This window comes from Epinephelus moara, chromosome 15 (assembly GCF_006386435.1).
Source record: "Epinephelus moara isolate mb chromosome 15, YSFRI_EMoa_1.0, whole genome shotgun sequence".
In the NCBI taxonomy this organism is placed as follows: domain Eukaryota; kingdom Metazoa; phylum Chordata; class Actinopteri; order Perciformes; family Serranidae; genus Epinephelus; species Epinephelus moara.
This window is the reverse complement of record NC_065520.1, coordinates 14,583,701-14,603,806: the sequence shown is the minus strand read 5'-3', so window position 1 is coordinate 14,603,806 and position 20,106 is coordinate 14,583,701. Positions and strand designations below refer to the sequence as shown.

Below are 20,106 nucleotides of genomic sequence, written 5' to 3'. Positions count from 1 at the left end.
CTTCCAATACTCAATGTCTGTAATGCATTTTATCAGGTTGTTATTAGGATAAGGTCAAAGGGAGAAAGAAAGATATAGAGCTGTGTGTCATCTGCATATGAATGAGAGGGTATGTTGTGATTCTTGACAATATTACCAAGTGGGATCATGCATGGACTAAAAAGTAGTGGGCCAAGGATTGACCCCTGTGGGACACCTGAGAGCATTAAGCCATATTGTGTTGGTCTCTAAACCCTTTTTTAGGGCTGACATAATGACGTCATTTTATCAGTTGGAGGCAAAACACGATTCGCCACCACAGGGCTGTAGACTACATAGGAGTCTTAAAATATCTTCGCCACTGCCCGTCATCAAAAATGCTCACATGTGCCGCCCACTTAGCATCAGGTTAGGGAAAAAGTATTTCCTGTTGTAGGGATGAATAATGTATAATGTAATGTATTAAGGGTTATCATGTCCACCTCATCAGAAATTAGTGAGGCATTGAGAGGAATATTTGAGAATGGCTAACATCAAAACATTGGACTATTCCAAAGTGGCCCTCTATGAGCCCTGATCTAAATCATGTTGAACATCTGTGGAAGGAGCTGAAACATGCAGTCTGGAGAAGGCACCCTTCAAACCTGGAGTGGGCCAAAATACCTGTCAACAGGTGCAGAAGTCTCATTTATTTTATTTATTTAACCTTTATTTAACTAGGCAAGTCATTAAGAACAATTTCTTATTTACAATGGCGGCCTGGCAAAAGGCAGAGCCTCTTGAGGGAAGGGGGATGGAGGGCTAAAAAGGAATATCAAAAGTTAAGAAAAACAAAAACAAAAAACCAAACAAACAACAGTTAACACACACATTTACAACACTCTCACCATTGATAAACAATCACAACATATTAAAGATGGGCAACATATGAGGGCATCTAGTGTGTCAGGAAACAGTTGCATATGTCCGTAATAGAGTTCCTAAAAGCTGACTTGGGGATAAATTTGTCCATTTTCAGTGTTTTTGGAGATTTTTCCAGTCTCTGGCTCCGGCAGATTGGAAAGATGACAGACCAAGTGCAGTATTTGTTTTGGGTACTTTCAACAGAACATGGTGAGAAGAACGGGTGTTGTAAACCGCAGTTGTAGTTTGCAGCAACTGACACAGGTACGGGGGTGACAGACCAAGAAGAGTTTTGTAGATAAATATTAACCAGTGAATAGTACGGCGGGTGTGTAAGGATGGCCAATTGACAGAGGAATATAGAGTGCAGTGATGTGTTTTGAAAGGGGCGTTTGTAGCAAAACGGATCACAGAACATCAAGTTTCTGAAGTGTACCTTTGCATGCCGACCGGTAGATAACATCACCGTAGTCAAACATGGGCAGGATTGTCGTTTGTACAAGAGTAAGTCTGGCAAAGAAAGTAAAGGTGGAGCGCGTTCTGTACAAGAAGCCAATTTTGGATTTAACCTTTGACTGTAGCCTACTGATATGATGTGAGAAGGACAGAGTGCTGTCAAGCCAGATACCCAGGTATTTGTATTCAGTGACCTGCTCCAGGATAGCCCCATCGAGAGTTATGATATCTCGGCCTGAGAGGGGCACAGAACCTTTTATACCAAACCACATGACCTTGGTCTTAGTGGTGTTTAGCAGAAGGTTTAGGGTGGAGAAAGCTTGTTGGACCCTGAAAAAACTGTCCTGAAGTGAAGTGAGTACTGCATCTGGAGAGGGACTGTATCATCAGCATAAAGGTGAATACACGAGTTCTTAACAGAAAAAGCAATATCATTTATATATATAGAAAATAACGTGGGGGCTAAGATCGAGCCTGTTCTGATTTAACACGTTGCTCCCTGTCATTGAGAGTTACAGAAATTGTTTGATTGGACTGATTGCCTCAAAAGGTTGTGCAACAAAATATTAAGTCAAGGGCACCATTATTTTTTGTCCAGGCCAGTTTCATTAGTTTCATTTTTAAAATGATTCTGTTGAACCACAATTCTAAAGCAATGTCTGATTTTCATAGGATAATTTTTATTTATTATTACGTTTGTCAGTTTCAAGCTATTTCAGTGACCATTGTGAATTTTTCTTTCTTTAATGGAGAGATGTGTATGTGGAGCAGTTGTTCACCCAGTGACCTGACGGGGGCAGCAACGAGCGCATTCATTAGTCTACTCTGCCGGAAATGAAGGAGACGAAGAAGAAATCATAGTCGACACAGTTTTATGAAGCTGCTCTTCTGTTGACATCACCGGGGAAACGAATTTCACTGCAGGTAACTTAGTTTACATGTCGTAAACATATGTGTCTTCACAGATAGTGACGCTGTTGTTAAATATCTGTGTCTGTCTGTCTTTTCTCAGTCGACTCGTTGTCATGGAGCGATGTTTTAGGTAGGAAGAGCACAGGAAAGCGCTTAACTAAGCCACTAGCTTCTCCTGCTTCAGTGCCAGTTAGCTTACTGTTGTGTCTTTATACATGGTTAAAATAAAAAAATTGTATCACACGTAACCTTAAAGGGAACCGTTGGATAAGATAATGTAGCTTTAGCTCGCTGACAATGCTCTGTGATGTGTTTTGGCTAGCTCCCATGCAGAACTCCACTCAATAACTGAGCAATTTAAAAGTTTGCCTGCTTGTCTGCTAAAAGCTAGCACATCTTATAATATCTGACTCAGTTGCTTATGTTAATCACTGTGAGCCACGCCAGTAGATCCAGCGTTTGGTATTTTATCCAAACACAGCTAGGTTTTATTCCAACAAAGCTGTAAAATAGCCCATAGCTCCCTATGTGTTCATCGCTCTGCAGTCTGGTCTGCCATAGGGAGATTTATGAATCATGATCCTATGTTACCTGCAGTGTCATGTGAAGACATGTTATATATCCCGAATTATACTTTGGGTTTGGTTAAGCAAATAAATGAGTCACAGCTGCTGAACAAGATACTTGACATTCGCCTGGAAGCAAGAATAATTTAAATTGGCTGATATTTGTGTGGAGTTTGGCCTTGGCAGGTATATGAACCATAAAGCCTTGCTATAAGAGATCCCTTGTAGGGGTGGGGATCACCAGAGGGTGAAACGCATCCAAAGATAATATATTTCACGTTCAATCTCATAAACATTATTTATTTTTATTAATATGCATTTATTCCGATTTTAATGTCTGCAACAGGTTCCAAAACAGCTGGGACAGGAGCGTGTTTACCACTGTGTGACATCACCTTTTCTAAGACCTCAGGACACTAACTGTTGAAGTTTTGAAAGTGAAATTCTGTCCCATTCATGCCTGATAATACAGCTTCAGTTGCTCAACAGTCCGACGCCTCCATTACCGCATTTTGTGCTTTATAATGCTCCCCACATTTTCAGTGGAACTCAGGTCTGGACTCAGTCTAGTACCTAAAGCTGGTGACAGTCTGGATGATCCTCTCGTGTCACAACGTCCATGATTTTTGAACACAATTTGAAATGCGGACTCATCAGACCACGGCACACTTTTCCACTTTGTCAGTCCATCTCAAATGAGCTCGAACTCAGAGAAGTCTGCAGCATTTCTAGACGTTATTGATATATAATTGTCACTTTGCATGGTAGAGTCTTCACTTACATTTGTAGATGAAGCGACAAACTGTGTTTACTGACACTGGTTTTCCAAAGTGTTCCTGAGTCCATGTTGTACTATCTTTTTATACAATCAATACAGTGCCCTCTGAGGGGTCAAAGGTCACAGCCATTCAGTGTTGGATTCAGTCCAGAACTACTTTCCAGATGGTCAGATCCCTAAATTCTTTGCATTTGTGCATTGAGAATAGTTGTTCTCAAACTGTTTGCCTGCACAGTTTTTCAAAAAGTGTCCTTGGTTGTGAACAGATGAGCTTTTTGAGGATGTGACTTTCATACCTATTAATGATACTATCATTTGTTACCAATAAACCTGTTTATCTGTGGGATGTTCCAACAGGTGTTTTTTGAGCATTCAACAACTTCCCCAGCGTTTTGTTGCCCCTGGCCCAACTTTTTTGGAACGTGTTGCAGCATCAAATTCAGAACAAGTGTACATTTTACAAAAAATAATGAACAATAAATTAGTAAATTTATACTTGGCACTGTGTGACGATACGATATTGCCACACAAAATATCGCTATATTATGCTGCTGTATCGATTCTTCCACCCCTAATCCCATGTGCTGCTTTGGCTGCATGCCGTCCTTCATTTCCATGAGCTAGAGCTAGTTCAACCAGGGATTCTCCAAATCTCTCAAAGCTGAAGAGGTCATTTTTCAGCTTATGATTCTCACACATGGCTTCAGAACCAGCGACTTCATTTCGCATGTAATTCTGTTAGAAGGTTTTTTTGTAATGTGGCTTTCTCCGCCTTGTTCCATGTATTCACACTTCTTGTCTTGTTCCTTCTGAAGTGTCGGCAGGGATGGTTCTGGTCCCTGCTCCCCACCTCCTCCAGCATCACCTCCACCTCCTTCTCCTCCTCACGCCCTCCCTTCACCTCGTCACCCTCCTCCCCTTCCTCCCTCTTCTCCCCCATCAGCCCTAACCGCTCCTCCGCGACAAGGACGGCTGAGTTTTGTGGGAGCCATGATGGACGTCAGTAAGTGGCCGCTCTTCTCTCTGCTGAGCACGGAGGAGCTGGCCACGATCCGACAGGCCTGTGTCTTTGGGACCTCTGCTAATGAAGCCATCTACATCACACACGCAAATGAGGTGAGGAGTGTGTGAGGCACCAGTGTATCCTGCCACTGTGGGAAGTCTTTATTATCTACATTTAAAGCTTTTAAAGGAAATACCTTGGAAAGTCCACCTCCCTTCCTGACTGGAATGTCAGCATAACGCAGTCAGTAGACCACTCTAACACCATAAGTCTTTTGTCACACTCCATTGTTGTACACACCTGCATATTTGGTTAGCATCACATTTCTGCGCAGCAGTTTTATTTGTTGTACAGTTGCTGTGAACTGTGTGCGTGTGTTCTTATTTCCCAGGTATTTGGATTCGGGTTAAACAGCAGTAGCTGCCTCGGTACAGGAGACAGTCTGAGCACCATTGTGCCAAAGAAACTGGACTTCCTGCGTGGGAAGAAGGTAGTGAGCCTGAGCTATGGCAGTGGGCCTCACATCCTATTGGCTACAGAGGGTAGGTACTTGTTTGTATAGTCTGTAATTCATCTGCTCATGCCATGTATCCTCTTTCACCTTTAGCCTTGTTGAGCTTAAATGCTCCTATATCTCACATAACAAAGTTATCTTATTATAATAAGTGTCGTGAGGTTCTGTCATCATGTGACCTGTTGCCATGACTCCTATTATTTTTAACTGTCAGTTAAAATAAATACATATTACTTGTGTTTGCTGCTGCATAAGCATCTCCACTGTCTGTTCATGTGCTCAGTATGTTCCAGTCACAATTCCACCAACTTACTATCGCTTAATTCTCTCAGGAGTCCCACAGGGGTCAATCCGTGGCCCACTACTTTTTAATCCATGCATGTTCCCACTTAGTAATACTGTCCAAAATCATACCATATCCTCTCATTCATACGCAGATGACACACAGTGTTATATCTTTCTTTCTCCCATCGACCTCAGCCTGATAACAACTTGATAAAATGCGTTACAGACATTGATTATTGAAAGATAAAGAACTTCCGACAGCTGAACATGAATAAAGCTGAAATTCTTCTTTTATTGCCCCCCAGAAAACAGAAGCAGAAATTAACTTTACATCCTTTATAAAGCATTGTGGCATATGCTTGATGTTTTTTGTCGGTTTGTGTTTATGTTCCTTTTATAATTTAAGGTACATTCGGACTTTTGTAATGAAATTCACACATTCAATCTTCCCTGTGGGACGAATAAAGGATTACCTTACCTCAAAATCTGTATTCACAAGCCACCGACTTTTTCTGCGGTTGTCATGTTTATTTATTGCAGATGGCCAGCTGTTTGCTTGGGGGCACAATGGCTACAGTCAGCTGGGGAATGGGACCACCAACCAGGGACTGTCCCCGCTGCTGGTCACCTCCAGCCCACAGAACAAGAAAGTGAAAGAGGTGGCGTGTGGATCGCACCACTCCATGGCCCTCACTCAGGATGGAGAGGTAGCTGATACAGCATAGTTGGCCACATCATTTAATTCGAGAAAAATACAAAAAAAAGACATAATTTTTACCATAAAGCAGAAACAGCATACTTACATGTACGAGTGTGTGTATTTCATATTTAGTCATAGGTGGGTCACTTAAAAAACCTTGACGTAGCCACCTCTAGCTCTGCAGGTGTCACACTAAGCAGCTTATTTTTAACCCCAAGGCCTTAAACCTAATTAGGTTAGGTGTGTGTGTGTGTGTGTGTGTGTGTGTGTGTGTATGTCAAGATTGAAAGGCTGCACAGAAGGAGATTTCACAGTGTTCTCTAAATGTAAATGTGAAGTTGTTACAAGAAGTACTGACCTGCCGCTCTGCTCCTGCAGGTCTATGCATGGGGTTATAATAACTGTGGCCAGATTGGCTCAGGCTCCACAGCCAACCAGCCCTACCCCAGGAAAGTCACTGGGTGCCTGCAGGGGAAAACCGCCATTGGCATCGCCTGTGGACAGACCTCCTCCATGGCTCTGATCGAAAATGGAGAGGTGATGATGACGTAACATTAAAAAAAAAAAAAAAAAAAAAAAAAGATTTTTGTTTGTCTGCTTGTTATGCCTCGGCACCGGCGACAGTCGAGGCTGGAGGCATTATTTTATCGGGTTGTCTGTCCATCCGTCCATCCATCCATTCCTCAGTCTGTCCCTTGAGGGAATTTCTTCAACTTTGGCACAAACGTCCATTTGGACTCAAAAATAAAAAACGATTTTGGTGGTCTTAGCTCAAAGGGCAAGGTCACTGTGACCTTGTCTTTCTCATTCTTGTGAACCGGATATCTCAAGAATACCTTGAGGGAATTTCTTAAAATTTGGCACAAACACTCACTTGGACTCTTGTATGAACTGATTACAGTTTTGGTGGTCATGGCACAAAGGTCGTCTCAGACTTGAGGATGAACTGATTTGATTTTGGTATTCATAGGTTAAAAGTCAATCTCACTGTGACCTTGTCGGTCTCATTTTTATGAATGCAATATCTCAATAACGTCGCAAGGGAATTTCTTCAAATTTGGCACAAATGTTCACTTGGACTCAACAATTAAGTGATTGGATTACAATAGTCAAAGCGCAAGGCCAGTGTTGCCTTGCATTTATCATATTCTTGTGAACCGGACATCTCAAGAACGCCATGAGGGAATTTGGCACAAACACTCACTTGGACTCCAGTATGAATTGATTAGGTTTTGGTGGTCATAGCTCAAAGGTCAAGGACACTCTTAGCTTGCATCTGCCTCAATCTCATGAATGGGAATTTTTTTCAAGTTTGGCACAAAGGTCATCTCGAACTTGAGGATGAATTGATTAGATTTTGGTATTCATAGGTTAAAGGTCAAGCTCACTGTGACCTTGTCTGTCTCATTTGTATGGGTGCAATATCTCAATAACGCAGTGAGGGAATTTCTTCAAATTTGGCACAAATGTTCACTTGGACTCATCAATTAAGTGATTGAATTTCAATAGTCAAAGCTCTACATCATTGTTACCTTGCATTTATCTCATCCTCGTTAACATAATATCTCAGTAACAACGTGAGGGAATTTCTTCCAATTTGGCACAAATGTTCACTTGAACTCAACAGTTAACTGATTGGATTTCGATGGTCATAGGTCAAAGGTCACTGTGACCTTGCATCTGTCTCATTCTCGTGAACGCAATATCTCAAAAACACTTGAAGGAAATTTCTTTCAATTTGACACAAACGTCCACCTAGACTGAATAATTAACTGATTAGAATTTTGTGGTCACAGGTCAAGGTCAGTGAAGTAAAAAAAAATATGTACATTTCAAAAGGATTCTACTGCAAATCAAACTACATGAAACCCCACTGATAAACCCGAACTCCGTACAGTAATGTTCGTTATGTTTGTCCAGGTTTATGGCTGGGGCTACAACGGTAATGGGCAGCTGGGTATTGGAAACAATGGAAACCAGCTGACGCCTTGCCGCCTCGCTGCTCTCCAAGGACTCTGTATGCAGCAGGTAAGACAACAACCTTTCCCAAGGTCTGTCTTAATACTTGTCTGTGTGCATGACTCACTCATGACTCAATTGTTTTCCAGATTGTGGCGGGCTACAGCCACTGCCTGGCTCTGACAGATGAAGGGCTGCTGTACGCCTGGGGAGCAAACACCTACGGTCAGCTGGGGACCGGCAACAAGAGCAACCACCTCAGCCCTGTACAAATCATGGCTGACAAAGAGAGGTAGGGGAGAGGGAGGGGCGGAGAATGCACAGGCAGATTCTTCCCATCCTGTTCAGGCTCCAACTTCCTGTTTCCTGTCCTCATTTCCTCCCTCTGTGCCTCTGTGGTCTTAAGTAGTTGTCAGTGGGCTAAAGAAACTCCTCATATAAATGTTCCTCTTCATAAACAACGACCACACCCTGTCCTTCCCTGACACAGTGTCATGTCCACAATATTATGAGCTTTATACATAGTTGGAAATGAAAATATGCCAGTTAGTAAACACGTCTCCTCTTTAACAGGATTGTAGAGGTTGCAGCATGTCATTCAACACACACCTCAGCAGCCAAGACCCAAAGTGGGCAGGTATGTATACATGCTATGAATCTTGTCTACAATGGCTCTATGAGTATTTTATTCATACACAAGTGTATTTTCTGCCGTCAAGAGTTTGTCTGAGGATTTCAATGATGAATTGGTTTTCTGATTATGACCTGTGATTTTAATCCAGTCCCTGTCATCCATTCCTGATTAAAATGAGAGCTCATCCTGACCTGACCACAGCCAGTCGTCTGTTCGTCTATCCAATACATACCCTAACCACAAAACCATGATGTGTCAAGAACGCCTCATGAGATTGTCTTAAATTTGGCACAAACGTCCACTTGGACTCAGTAGTCATAGGTCAAAGGTCGTGTCATTGTGGCCCTGTCAGTCTCATTCGTGTGAACGTGATATCTCAAAAACGCTTTGAGGGAATTTCTTCAAATTTGGCACAAAGGTCGACTCGGATTAGAGGATGAACTGATTAGATTTTGGTATTCATAGGTCAAAGGTCACTGTGACCTTGTCTGTCTCATTTTTATGAATGGCATATCTCAAGAACGCCGTGAGGGAATTTCTTCAAATTTGGCACAAACATTCACTTGGACTCCAGTATTAACTAATTAGGATTTGTTTATTATAACTCAAAAGTCAAAGTCACTGTGATCTTGCATCTGCCTCAATCTTGTGAACGTTATATCTCAGGAACACCTTGAAGGAATTTCATCAAATTTGGCACAAACATTCACTTGGACTCCAGTATGAACTAATTAGGGTTTGTTTATTATAACTCAAAAGTCAAAGTCACTGTGATCTTGCATCTGCCTCAATCTTGTGAACGTTATATCTCAGGAACACCTTGAGGGAATTTCATCAAATTCAGTAAAAATGTTCACTTGTACTCAACAATTGACTACTTGGATTTCGATCGTTATAGGTCAAAGGTTACTGTGACCTTGCATCTGTCTCATTCTCGTGAACACAATATCTCAAGTAAACCTTAAGGGAGTTTCTTTAAATTTGACACAAACGTCCACTTAGACTGAAGAATTATCTGCTTCGAATTTTGTGGTCTAAAGTCAAGGTCAGTGTGACCTCACAAAATGTTTTATTTTTGGCCATAACTCAAGGATTCGTGCACTAATTATAACAAAACTTCACACATGTCTAATTGGATAAAAAAAATGAAGTGATGACATTTTATATCCCAAAGGTCAACATGACATAATGTTCTGCATAAAGCACTTTTCTGGCCATTATTCAACGTCATATCTCAGGTACAGTAGGGAAAATATTTGGTGCCTGCGTTACAGACTCCTTGACTCTGATTGGTTGTTTTCAGTGCACCGCAGTGGATTCTTCCAAACGCCATTAGAACCAGGAAGTGGATGAGGGACATGATTTTTTCCCCGGACTATCTTTTATGTACTTCTTTCAGAATATAGTGACAGTTGAAGATTTTATGATTTTATCCTCCAGGTGTACATGTGGGGTCAGTGTCGGGGTCAGTCCATCGTCATGCCGCACCTCACACACTTCACCAACACTGACGACGTCTTTGCCTGCTTCGCCACGCCCTCTGTCATGTGGAGGCTCATGTCGATGGGTGAGATTCTTATAAATATGTTTTTAAGTCACAATGTGAATGAGGGGGGATGATGCTTGATTGTTGCTTTCTGCTTTCCTCCAGAGCATGATGACTTCCTGACTGTTGCGGAGGCTCTGAGGAAAGAGTTTGACAGTCCGGAAACAGCTGACCTCAAGTTCAGTGTCGACGGCAAGTGCATTCACGTTCACAAAGCTGTGCTGAAGATCAGGTGCGTGTGTCCGTGTGCATATAAAGCACAGATGAAACTAAAATGTAATCATGCTAAATTATTGACAGCATGTCTTTTGTTTTAAGTAGGTGTGAGCATTTCCGTTCCATGTTCCGCTCCCAGTGGACGGAGGACCAGCAGGAGGTGATCGAGATCGGCCAGTTCTCCTACCCTGTCTACAGGTCCTTCCTGCAGTTTCTCTACACAGACACTGTCGACCTGCCGCCTGAGGACGCCATCGGTTAGCACACATACAGTTGTCGAATGCTATGATGTCTGGTGTGTAACTGGATCCATTCGTCCGTTCACATGTGTGTGTTTGTGTGTCGGCTGCAGGCCTGTTGGACTTGGCCACCTCTTACTGTGAAAACCGCCTGAAACGTTTGTGTCAGCAGATCATCAAGAGAGGGATCACCGTGGAAAACGCCTTCACCCTGCTGTCTGCCGCCATACGTTATGACGCAGAGGTATATATGATGATACAACTGTAAATGAAGGGTTGATTAGGGGAGTTTTGTTCTGTTACCGTACATTACATGTTGTGTGTTCTAATCTTACATTATTCGTCTTCTTGTAGGACCTGGAGTTGTTCTGTTTTCGGTTTTGTGTAAACCATCTGACTCAGGTGACTCAGACCGGAGCCTTCTGGCAGGTGGACGGCGCGATGCTCAAGGAGTTTATCAGCCGAGCGAGCCGCTGCGGAGCCTTCAAGAACTGACTCGCAAACGTTCTCGCAAATTCTAAACTCTGACCAAATGGATGTGGTTGCGCTCCGAGTGCGGCGGCCGGGTGTGTCGCTGCTGCAAATAACGTCAGGTTGGATCACATTCCTTAGAGAAAGCTTTATGTTGACTTGCATACATACTGAGCAGCATCGTCCACAAGATGGAGCGGAATATCAGCAGTGTTATTGGACGGATCTGACGTCTGCACTTTGGTCAAGTCCTGTGGAAGTCTCTCAAACATATGACGCCTTTTCCTGTCTTACTGCATTGTATTATTTACATGCTGTATGTATACTTGAATTTTTGTTTCTGACATGACTTCCTTTACCTGGAAAAGTTCATATGGGAGAACACAAACCTGGAGGGAATCGGAAACTAGCCCAGAGAGTGGAGTCTGTGTCTGTGTTTTCAGTTTGCAGGCTCTGTGTTCAGGCATTAGAAGCTCTTGGATGTGTTGAACCCTCGTTGTTCTCTTAGCTGGTATTCTGTACAATTTGGAAGGTTCAAAACTGTTGTGGTATGTATTATAATTTCCTTTTTGTACTCAAGTCGGTTTCCTTTTCTATGTTCAGTCTGCCCGACTTAAATTGTCATGCTATGGCACTTTTACGAAACTACAGTTGCTTCTGCAACATCACTGTTCTGTTACATCACTTGCAGCTTTTGTTTCTTTCCTCTGCAAGTGTTAAAGTTGTGAAACGTATCTAAGGCAGGTGGTATGTTTCAAGATTATAGTCTTATATTACATATCACACTGGGAACTAACAACACAGAAGGCTCAGTGAGGTGTTTTCTGGAGCTACAGTGAAAACGCACAAGACCCTGCAAGCTCAAGCAATATCATCTCTTTTTATTGCATTAGCTTTGGCTTACAATGACCAAAACCTGCCCGCAGGTCCTAGTTTTACTTTTGTTTGCATCTCTGGGTGTTATGGAGAGATAAGAGTGTTAATGACCAGTGTGTTAGGTTTCTATTTCTCGATGTGCTCAGATGCTTGAAAGAACCGTCGCAATTTGGTTTGGACTGTCATAGAATCTCAGTTTCATTCAGGTTAGAAAACAATTTCTGTGTCTGTTAAAGCTTGTTTTATATGGAAAGTACAAGTCTTGCTTACTGTATTAAGATAAAAGTATATTTTTATTGTTAAGCTTCGATTTGCAAAGGATAACGTCATAAAACTGCTGGTAATTTGGTTTGAATTCAGCTCCCAGCACATTAAAGCAGGATTTGTATGGCTGGTTTCCTGCTGTTACATTACTGACGTTTCTATTTAAATATTTAGTTATGGAATTACATGTTACATTACATATGAAGAAATAAATAACTCAAAAAATCTGCTTTGTTTCTATATATTCTGCATATTTTGCACTAAAGTAGACCCATTTTGGTTTATAATTATTGTATATATATTCTTAGACTTCAGATTTTGTTGTTAAAATCATGTCTTATTACTTATTCTTTTATTTAAATTAATATTTCTGTATTTAATTTGGTGTTTCACTCTGTTATAACTCATAGTGTGCTGCCATCTTGTGGAATAAGTGTATTGAATTCGTTCCACTGCTTACTGCTTACGTCAGAGGTTAATGCGGAAGTAACCCGGAACTTCGTCAAGCAACCTATCACGAGCCGCGATAGGGACAAATATAATACCAAGCTTCCTTTAAAAAATGTAGAGAATAAATTCAACATATTAAATGTAGCTTTAAATACGTGTAACTCAGCCAGTGTAACGTTTTTGTCGAAGTCTGCGAGTTTTGACTTCGTCGGTAACTCCTACTAGCTAACGTTAGCTTTGTCGTAGCTTGAAATTTATATGTCGTCATTGACAAATGATAAGAAGAGGTATTTTTAGAGGAAGCTTCGCGTGTATATTCTTTTAGTACGCTCACATATTCTTCTCCAAGTGCAGCTTTTATGTATTTCTGTTGCAGTACCTTATTTGGTTCGCTGTCAAGGCTTTTATTTTGAAAGCAGCGACCGGAAATAGCGCTAGCTTGTGTCGCCTGACAGTGTTAACCAGGTCAATATTAATACCGGTTCAATTCTTCTCCTCTTGCTACTTGCTCTTGTCACACTATAAGCTGGGAGGATATATTGTCTCGCGAACGTTAGCTGGCGGATTGAATGGAAGAAAGCGAGATAAGGAGCCGAGCCGATCCAGGCCAGTCCATGCCAGGTCGACACACGAGAGACAGCAGCACCCAGACTGACAGCAGGCTCCAAGGTGAGTTCATGTTGTGATGGTGGGGCTTACAGGGGGTTGTGTTGCTTCATGACATCAAACAGCTGATTATTGATTAGAGAGGAGTGATTGGAAGCGTCTAATTGTACAGCTGCCTATTGTCTAATAATATTTATGTCATGTTTATCTCAGTAAACATGTAAACAGAGTGCCACATAGGTAGCTCTGTGGGTGCCAGTCCAGTCCAGCTGAGTGGGTCTAGTGTTTATAACTTTATAACAGTGTTTAAAACTATGGGAAAATGAGGAAGCACACTTTATATATTGTTATGGTGACACTCAGGGGCGTTTGGATGAGTCCAGATCTATGTAGGGGCGTCCTGAGGGGGGACCCTCCCCCAGGGAAACCAAGGCCAGGCCAGGTTATTTACACAGCACATTGCAGCAACAAAGCAATTCAAGTGCATTAAACACCAAAAGCATCAAGACAAGGACATTTAAAAGCAACTCATTAAAGAACTAGAGAGTTAAAATACAATAAGACGCCAGAACTGGAGTGAAGCTCTATTTTAATACATACATACACAAAAAGCACTGCTTAAATGACACACAGGACACAGAACGTGCGTTCTGAAGATCACTTGACTTCATTTCGCTGCAGCTTTAAGATGTGGAATCAGCCCTTGGCCCTGTGCTCCCCCGCACATACATGACATTCTCACATCAGCCAGAGTAATTGCGCCTTTGCACGAACGAGGCACTTTGGCGTTGACGAGATGATCTTATTTTGTGTCACTCCCACAGGTCATGGCCCCAGGCTATCAAAGGTAAACCTGTTTACATTGTTGAGCTTGTGGATGGAGCTGTTCCCACAGGAGCAACCTGAAGACGATGGCCACAATGAGGTTGGTGAAATTTAGTTAATCTACTACACATCTATTACAGTGAGCTGTCAGGTAACACAATCTGCCCTGTTCCAGATCCGCGGGATGGGTCTGGTGGTGGTGCGGGACAGTAAGGTGGTGGGACTCCACTGTTCAGGACCTGAGCTCCACGCAGGACAGGCAGCCATCATCCAGCATGGCGCCGGCCTGGCCGACTGTCAGCTGTACTTCTCCAGGAGACCCTGCGCCACCTGCCTGAAGATGATCATCAACGGTGAGGAGAGAGGGAGTGAGCAAGCATATTTCCAGGGTGTAAGCAAGGAAGCTATAGACGTTTCTTTGGGTTCAAGCCCACACGGATCGTTAAAAGCTTACAGCAGTGAGCGATCAAGACCTTTGACAGTCTCTAATACCTGCATTAAAGGTAACGGACAGGTTTATAAAGATCCAACAGACGCTCCAATTATGTATGACCAGTCTGAGCCGGGCCTCGCCCTTCTGTGGCAATGCCTTCACCCAGTGTTTGTCAGTTGTGAAACATTTTGGGACATGTTTCAACAGCTTAAATAAATATAGTCCCAGAGTTTGGCGATGTTTTGACAATGTTGTTGACTTATATTTTTGGAGCTGGTGGCGCCCCCTATTGAAAGAAAAACCACACGTGTCTCAACATTGTCTTAAAACATGTCCTTTTATTTTTGTAATAACTGGATAGTCGGGTGGATGGTATGCCAAGCCCATTTTTTGCTTTTACAGCACCCCCTAGTGGTTGTTTTGAATGAAACTTTAAGGGTTTGTTTCTGGTACTTATGTGGACATATCCTTCAAGATCTGTGAATCCCACTTTTTCTTCTTTCTCTTTCACCCTAACTTTTATAGTGGGTGTTTAAGCGATAGCTGACAGTTGTCCAGCTACTGTCACACTGTTGTAAATACCTGTACGTCACAGTCAAACTGACCTATCACACACCAGCCCTGAGCTGACCTTTGGAACTCCTGATCTCACGTCCGTCTCCACCTCCTCTGGGCAAAGTTAACAGTAAGTAGAAACAGATACTGATGCTGCTGTTCACTCCTCTCCAGCTGGAGTCAGTCAGATCTCCTTCTGGCCCGGAGACCCTGAGGTCAGCATGCTGAGGTCCGCCTCTGCAAACCATTCAAACTCCCACTCCCACAGTCCACCGGACGGCATCACGGAGGACGCGGCGCTGGACGCCGTGGCTACAGAGAAGCTGAAATCCAACAGCCGTCCCCACATCTGCGTGCTGCTGCAGCCGCTGGCTCCCGGCCTGGCGCAGTTTGTTGACGAGACATCCAGAGAGTGTGATTTTATGGAGAGGGTGACAGATGATGAACCAGGGCTGAACAAAGAGGAGCTCTTCAACAGGTACCTTAGTCTACTTACACTGTTCACCTGTATTTGCATATAGTTCATTTGTAAAAAGAAGAATCCTTTCTCCCAGAGAGCGAGTGAGACACCTGAAGGATTTCTCCAGACACCTCCTAGTCAGGACGTCCCAGCTGCACAGAGAGATTTTGACCCACATGGGTCTGGAGAACTTCTGCGTGGAGCCGTACTTCTCCAACCTGAGGAACAACATGAGGGAGCTGGTGGAGGTTCTGGCTGCGGTGGCCGCCGGCGTGCCGCAGCAACACTACGGCTTCTACAGGTGAGAAACACCCACAGTCCTTCATGTGTTTGCGTCCCACTGCTGTGACTTGTTTTTGACGGAGTTGTGCCTGTGACCCAGGGAGCAGCATTCGACCCCTGAGCCATCACCAGCCACCACCAAGTCCTCACTGCCTCCACGTCACGAGGGACTATCCCAAGAAGTGGCTCGCCATTGCATCATCCAGGCCAGGCTGCTGGCTTATAGAACAGGTCTGATTGGTTTTTCTGTTTGTCACAGAGTAATTTATTCGAGGGGGGTTCGGCATACCAGTGCTCATACCCTGTTTGAGGCTCGACTGAACAACAAGAGGTTTAAAAATGCAAACATTCAGCTAAAAATCTGGGAAACTGATACTTAAATATCCAACACTATGATCAAAGGAAAGACTACAAGAAACTACAGTCAACAGTAGATGTCTGTGTGTGCGTTTCATGCCGTTCCTGAATGACAGGTTTGAAGGTCACAAACAGACTAGTCTGGCTCCAGCTTCTAACAAACCTGTCATTATCATTCCAGAGGACCCCAAAGTGGGTGTGGGTGCTGTCATCTGGGCCAAAGGACCTTCGGTGAGCTCACCTTTCTTCCTGCCTTCGCTTTGGTGCTAAATTGCAATTTGTCTGTCAGCTGTGTTGCTCGGGATTCGACTCTCTCGTAAGGTGTGCCAGGGAGTCAGCATGCAAAATACCAGAGCTCTGACACTGGCACGCAGAAATATAATGCAGAAATAATCGGTAATATTAAAGGTATATTCTGGAATTCATTGTCATGTCATTTAAGGTAAAGGTGTGTTTCATTTAGTCACCTGTTTGTCTGTGACATCATACCCCCTTTACCTCGACTAACCTCCGGGGAAACACACCAGCTCATGTTCCTCACGACTACTTCATTAGGATGAAATTAAATAATGTGAATAACTTAACAGGAATAAAATGTGAATACATGAACATGATATCTGAATCGCATCGGATTGATTTTCGTCAGTATTGGTGATTATTTAACAATGAAGACAACGACTCCCATGATCCCACACTCCTTCGACATGCAGACTGGAGGAGCCGGGGAACAGACCACCGATCTTCCGATTGGAGGTGGCCTCAAATGTCCCCAGATCCCAGTCTGAACAAACATCCATTGGGCATGCCGATACCTTACCTCGCAACCCCCAGGACTCAAAGGATCCGTCGACAACGCCTTGGTGCCAGACACCACAGGACACCCCCAGAGGTCCTGTCTCCATGCCCCAACAGTTCAGAGGCCCCACTGTAGATTGGACTTGGCTCTGACCTGTCGAGGCCAGGACAAAGGACCTCTGGGGTACCAGTTCGTCGAACAGATCGATCAGATTGGGATCTGGGAATTTGAAAGCTACGTCAATGCCTTGAGCTCTTTGTCATGTTCCTTGGACCATTCCTGAGCAGTTTTTGTTGTGCGGCATGGTGCACTGCCTTGCTAGGGGGCTACTTCCATGGGGGGTACTGTTGCGGTGAGCAGGGGTACTTGGTCTACATCAACGTTTGGATAGGTGGAGTGCGGAAAGGGGCGTCCACATGAATGCTAGAACGGTTTTCATACTGTGTGCATTATTATTCATGTTATTAATGAAATCTGACCTGCTCTGTTGTCCCAGGCTGGCAGTGATGGAACCGGGTGTCTGTACCTGGTGGGTTGCGGGTACAATGCCTACCCAGCAGGCTCCCAGTACGCAGAATATCCACAGATGGACAACAAACAGGAGGACAGACAGAGACGCAAATACAGATACATCATTCACGCAGAGCAGAACGCCCTCACCTTCAGGTCAGGACATTTACCCAGCAGAGGAAGACAAATCATGATCTTTACACACTCCCCACACTGAGATGTTTCCTTCTCCTGATGCTTTCAGGACTCGACACATCAAACCGGATGAGCCCACCATGCTGTTTGTCACTAAATGTCCATGTGACGAGTGCATCCCTCTGATCAGAGGAGCCGGCATCACACACATCTACACCACAGACCAGGACAGGGACAAGGACAAGGGAGACATCTCCTACCTGAGGTTCAGCAGCCTGAAGAACATCAGCAAGTTCATCGTGAGTACACAGAGGGAGGAGCTGGTTGATTTCTTGAGTTGAGGAAAGTAGATGAGAGGAGAGTGTGACATGTTTCTGTCTTCACAGTGGCAGAGGAGTCCTTCAGGTTGCTCAGCATCCTCTCCTCACCGAGCCAGTAAGCTCCACCCTGTTACCCTAAACATCTTGAGATGTGTCTTTATCGTCTGGTGTTGTAACAGCCGTGTCTTCTGTTTCAGACGGTTGTGTGGGGAAGCACAGCAGGCAGGCTGAGCAGGAGAGCCACAGCACTAAGAAGCTGTGCACCAACAGATCCCACGACTCGCCTACAGTCAGCTGAACATCAGCTGCGGACTGATGGACCTACACGTAAATGGACAAACCAAAAACTACTGAAACAGCTTTCACGCCACAGATTTGATATTTTACGGCTGCATCAACTCAGCCACAACTGGGAGAAATCTGAAGATCAAATCTGTGCTGCACACAGTTTTAGATTATTTATTTGTTCCTTCCTGAAAACCTTGGATTGGTTTTGTGAACCTGATGTTATATAGTCAGGACATAGACATTAGCTTCCTTCCTGTGTCCCCTCTGACTGTTCAATCTGATGCTGCATGTTTGTGGTTTACACCATTCTGAGTGCTGAACAACAGTCGACTGCGACAGGTTTCACTTGGAGACACTGCAGAGCTGCGTTGAATCGACCAGAGGCTGCTTTAATTAGGACGTGTTGGTGGTGGGTGATTGGTCGACATGAAGGAGTGGGTTTGAGCAGCAGGTTGGAGAGACGAGACCAAGCTGGAAACCATACAACATGCTGACCTCAAAGGGAAACCACTAAGAAGGGATGGATGGATGGATGGAGGGAGGACGGATGAATGATGGACAGATAGATGTAAGGATGGAGGGATGAATGATGGATGGATGGATAGATGGATGTAAGGATGGATGGATGGATAGATGTAAGGATGGAGGGATGAATGATGGATGGACGGATAGATGTAAGGATGGAGGGATGAATGATGGATGGACAGATGTAAGGATGGAGGGATGAATGATGGATGGACAGATAGATGGATGGATGAATGATGGATGGACAGATAGATGGATGGATGAATGATGGATGGACAGATAGATGTAAGGATGGAGGGATGAATGATGGATGGATGTAAGGATGGAGGGATGAATGATGGATGGATGGATAGATGTAAGGATGGAGGGATGAATGATGGATGGACAGATAGATGTAAGGATGGATGGATGAATGATGGATGGATGGATAGATGTAAGGATGGATGTATGAATGATGGATGGACGGATAGATGGATGAATGTAGGGATAGACAGATGAATGATGAATGGACAGATAGATCTAAGGATGGATGGATGGATGAATGACTGATGCACAGATGGATGTAAGGATGGACAGATGTAAGGATGAATGGATGATGCACAGATGGATGGACAGAGGGATGTCGTATGCTGTAAAGTCTCTGAGGCAAACTGTGATTTGTGATATTGGGCTTAATAAATAAAATTGAACTGAACTAATGGGCGGATGAATGGATGGACAGACATGGATGGAAGAATGGGATGAATGGATGTAACACACGTGGATGTTAGATGAAAGGATCCAGGGCGGGAATAAAGATTACCCCCCCACCCCCCATCTATTTATTTGAAGTGGTGTAATGGTAGGATATAAACCTGGATAACTCATGGGTGGAGGTGCTGTTCTACAGCACGGTGACTTGAAGGTTTACAATCATGTGTCATTATGTCTTTTTAATTTAAAGGCCGTTGCTGTGAAGATATTTTACTGAAGATTATATTATTGTTATATTACAAATTAAATCACACAGATATGAATAAATAATGCAGCTTCCAGAAAAGGAACTTGATTAATGAGCTTTACACTGGTGTCATTATTTTCATTTATTAATCCATGATCTGTTTGCATAAGATCAGCATATACAGTGGTGGAAAAAAGTTGTCGGACACCCCATGCATTTGTGAAATATTGCATTAAGAATCTCTCTTAGGTCTTAAAGTGCAATTTCTTTTAGTACAGTCACAGCCAAAATACTAAATAAATCCTAAAAAAGCCATTAAAAAC

The 20,106-nt window shown here is 43.4% G+C and overlaps 2 protein-coding genes across 2 annotated transcripts; both read left to right on the top strand.

The window, feature by feature from the left end:
• The first annotated feature begins 2,148 nt into the window (after window positions 1-2,148).
• On the top strand, window positions 2,149-12,520 carry rcbtb1 (regulator of chromosome condensation (RCC1) and BTB (POZ) domain containing protein 1). The gene is made up of 13 exons (XM_050063631.1): window positions 2,149-2,262; window positions 4,410-4,710; window positions 4,989-5,139; window positions 5,937-6,103; window positions 6,475-6,633; window positions 8,017-8,124; window positions 8,205-8,347; window positions 8,629-8,692; window positions 10,130-10,256; window positions 10,341-10,467; window positions 10,557-10,708; window positions 10,804-10,934; window positions 11,045-12,520. The coding sequence occupies exons 2-13, from the start codon at window positions 4,585-4,587 to the stop codon at window positions 11,183-11,185; spliced, it is 1,596 nt and encodes a 531-aa protein (XP_049919588.1). The 5' UTR covers window positions 2,149-2,262; window positions 4,410-4,584; the 3' UTR covers window positions 11,186-12,520.
• Window positions 12,521-13,168: 648 nt separating this feature from the next.
• On the top strand, window positions 13,169-20,045 carry cdadc1 (cytidine and dCMP deaminase domain containing 1). The gene is made up of 11 exons (XM_050063587.1): window positions 13,169-13,420; window positions 14,182-14,282; window positions 14,358-14,535; window positions 15,345-15,648; window positions 15,725-15,931; window positions 16,013-16,143; window positions 16,451-16,500; window positions 17,562-17,731; window positions 17,820-18,009; window positions 18,097-18,145; window positions 18,228-20,045. Exons 1-11 carry the CDS (start codon window positions 13,321-13,323, stop codon window positions 18,326-18,328), a joined length of 1,581 nt encoding a protein of 526 aa, XP_049919544.1. The 5' UTR covers window positions 13,169-13,320; the 3' UTR covers window positions 18,329-20,045.
• Window positions 20,046-20,106: the final 61 nt, after the last annotated feature.

Excerpts from the sequence above, each read along its gene's own strand:
- rcbtb1 (XM_050063631.1), top strand. The coding sequence starts at position 4,585 with ATGATGGACGTCAGTAAGTGGCCGCTCTTCTCTCTGCTGAGCACGGAG. Across the intron at positions 4,711-4,988 it reads ACATCACACACGCAAATGAG|GTATTTGGATTCGGGTTAAA; the intron begins GTGAGGAGTGTG and ends CTTATTTCCCAG. Across the intron at positions 6,104-6,474 it reads CCCTCACTCAGGATGGAGAG|GTCTATGCATGGGGTTATAA; the intron begins GTAGCTGATACA and ends CTGCTCCTGCAG.
- cdadc1 (XM_050063587.1), top strand. The coding sequence starts at position 13,321 with ATGGAAGAAAGCGAGATAAGGAGCCGAGCCGATCCAGGCCAGTCCATG. Across the intron at positions 15,649-15,724 it reads AAAGAGGAGCTCTTCAACAG|AGAGCGAGTGAGACACCTGA; the intron begins GTACCTTAGTCT and ends CCTTTCTCCCAG. Across the intron at positions 16,144-16,450 it reads GCTGCTGGCTTATAGAACAG|AGGACCCCAAAGTGGGTGTG; the intron begins GTCTGATTGGTT and ends TTATCATTCCAG.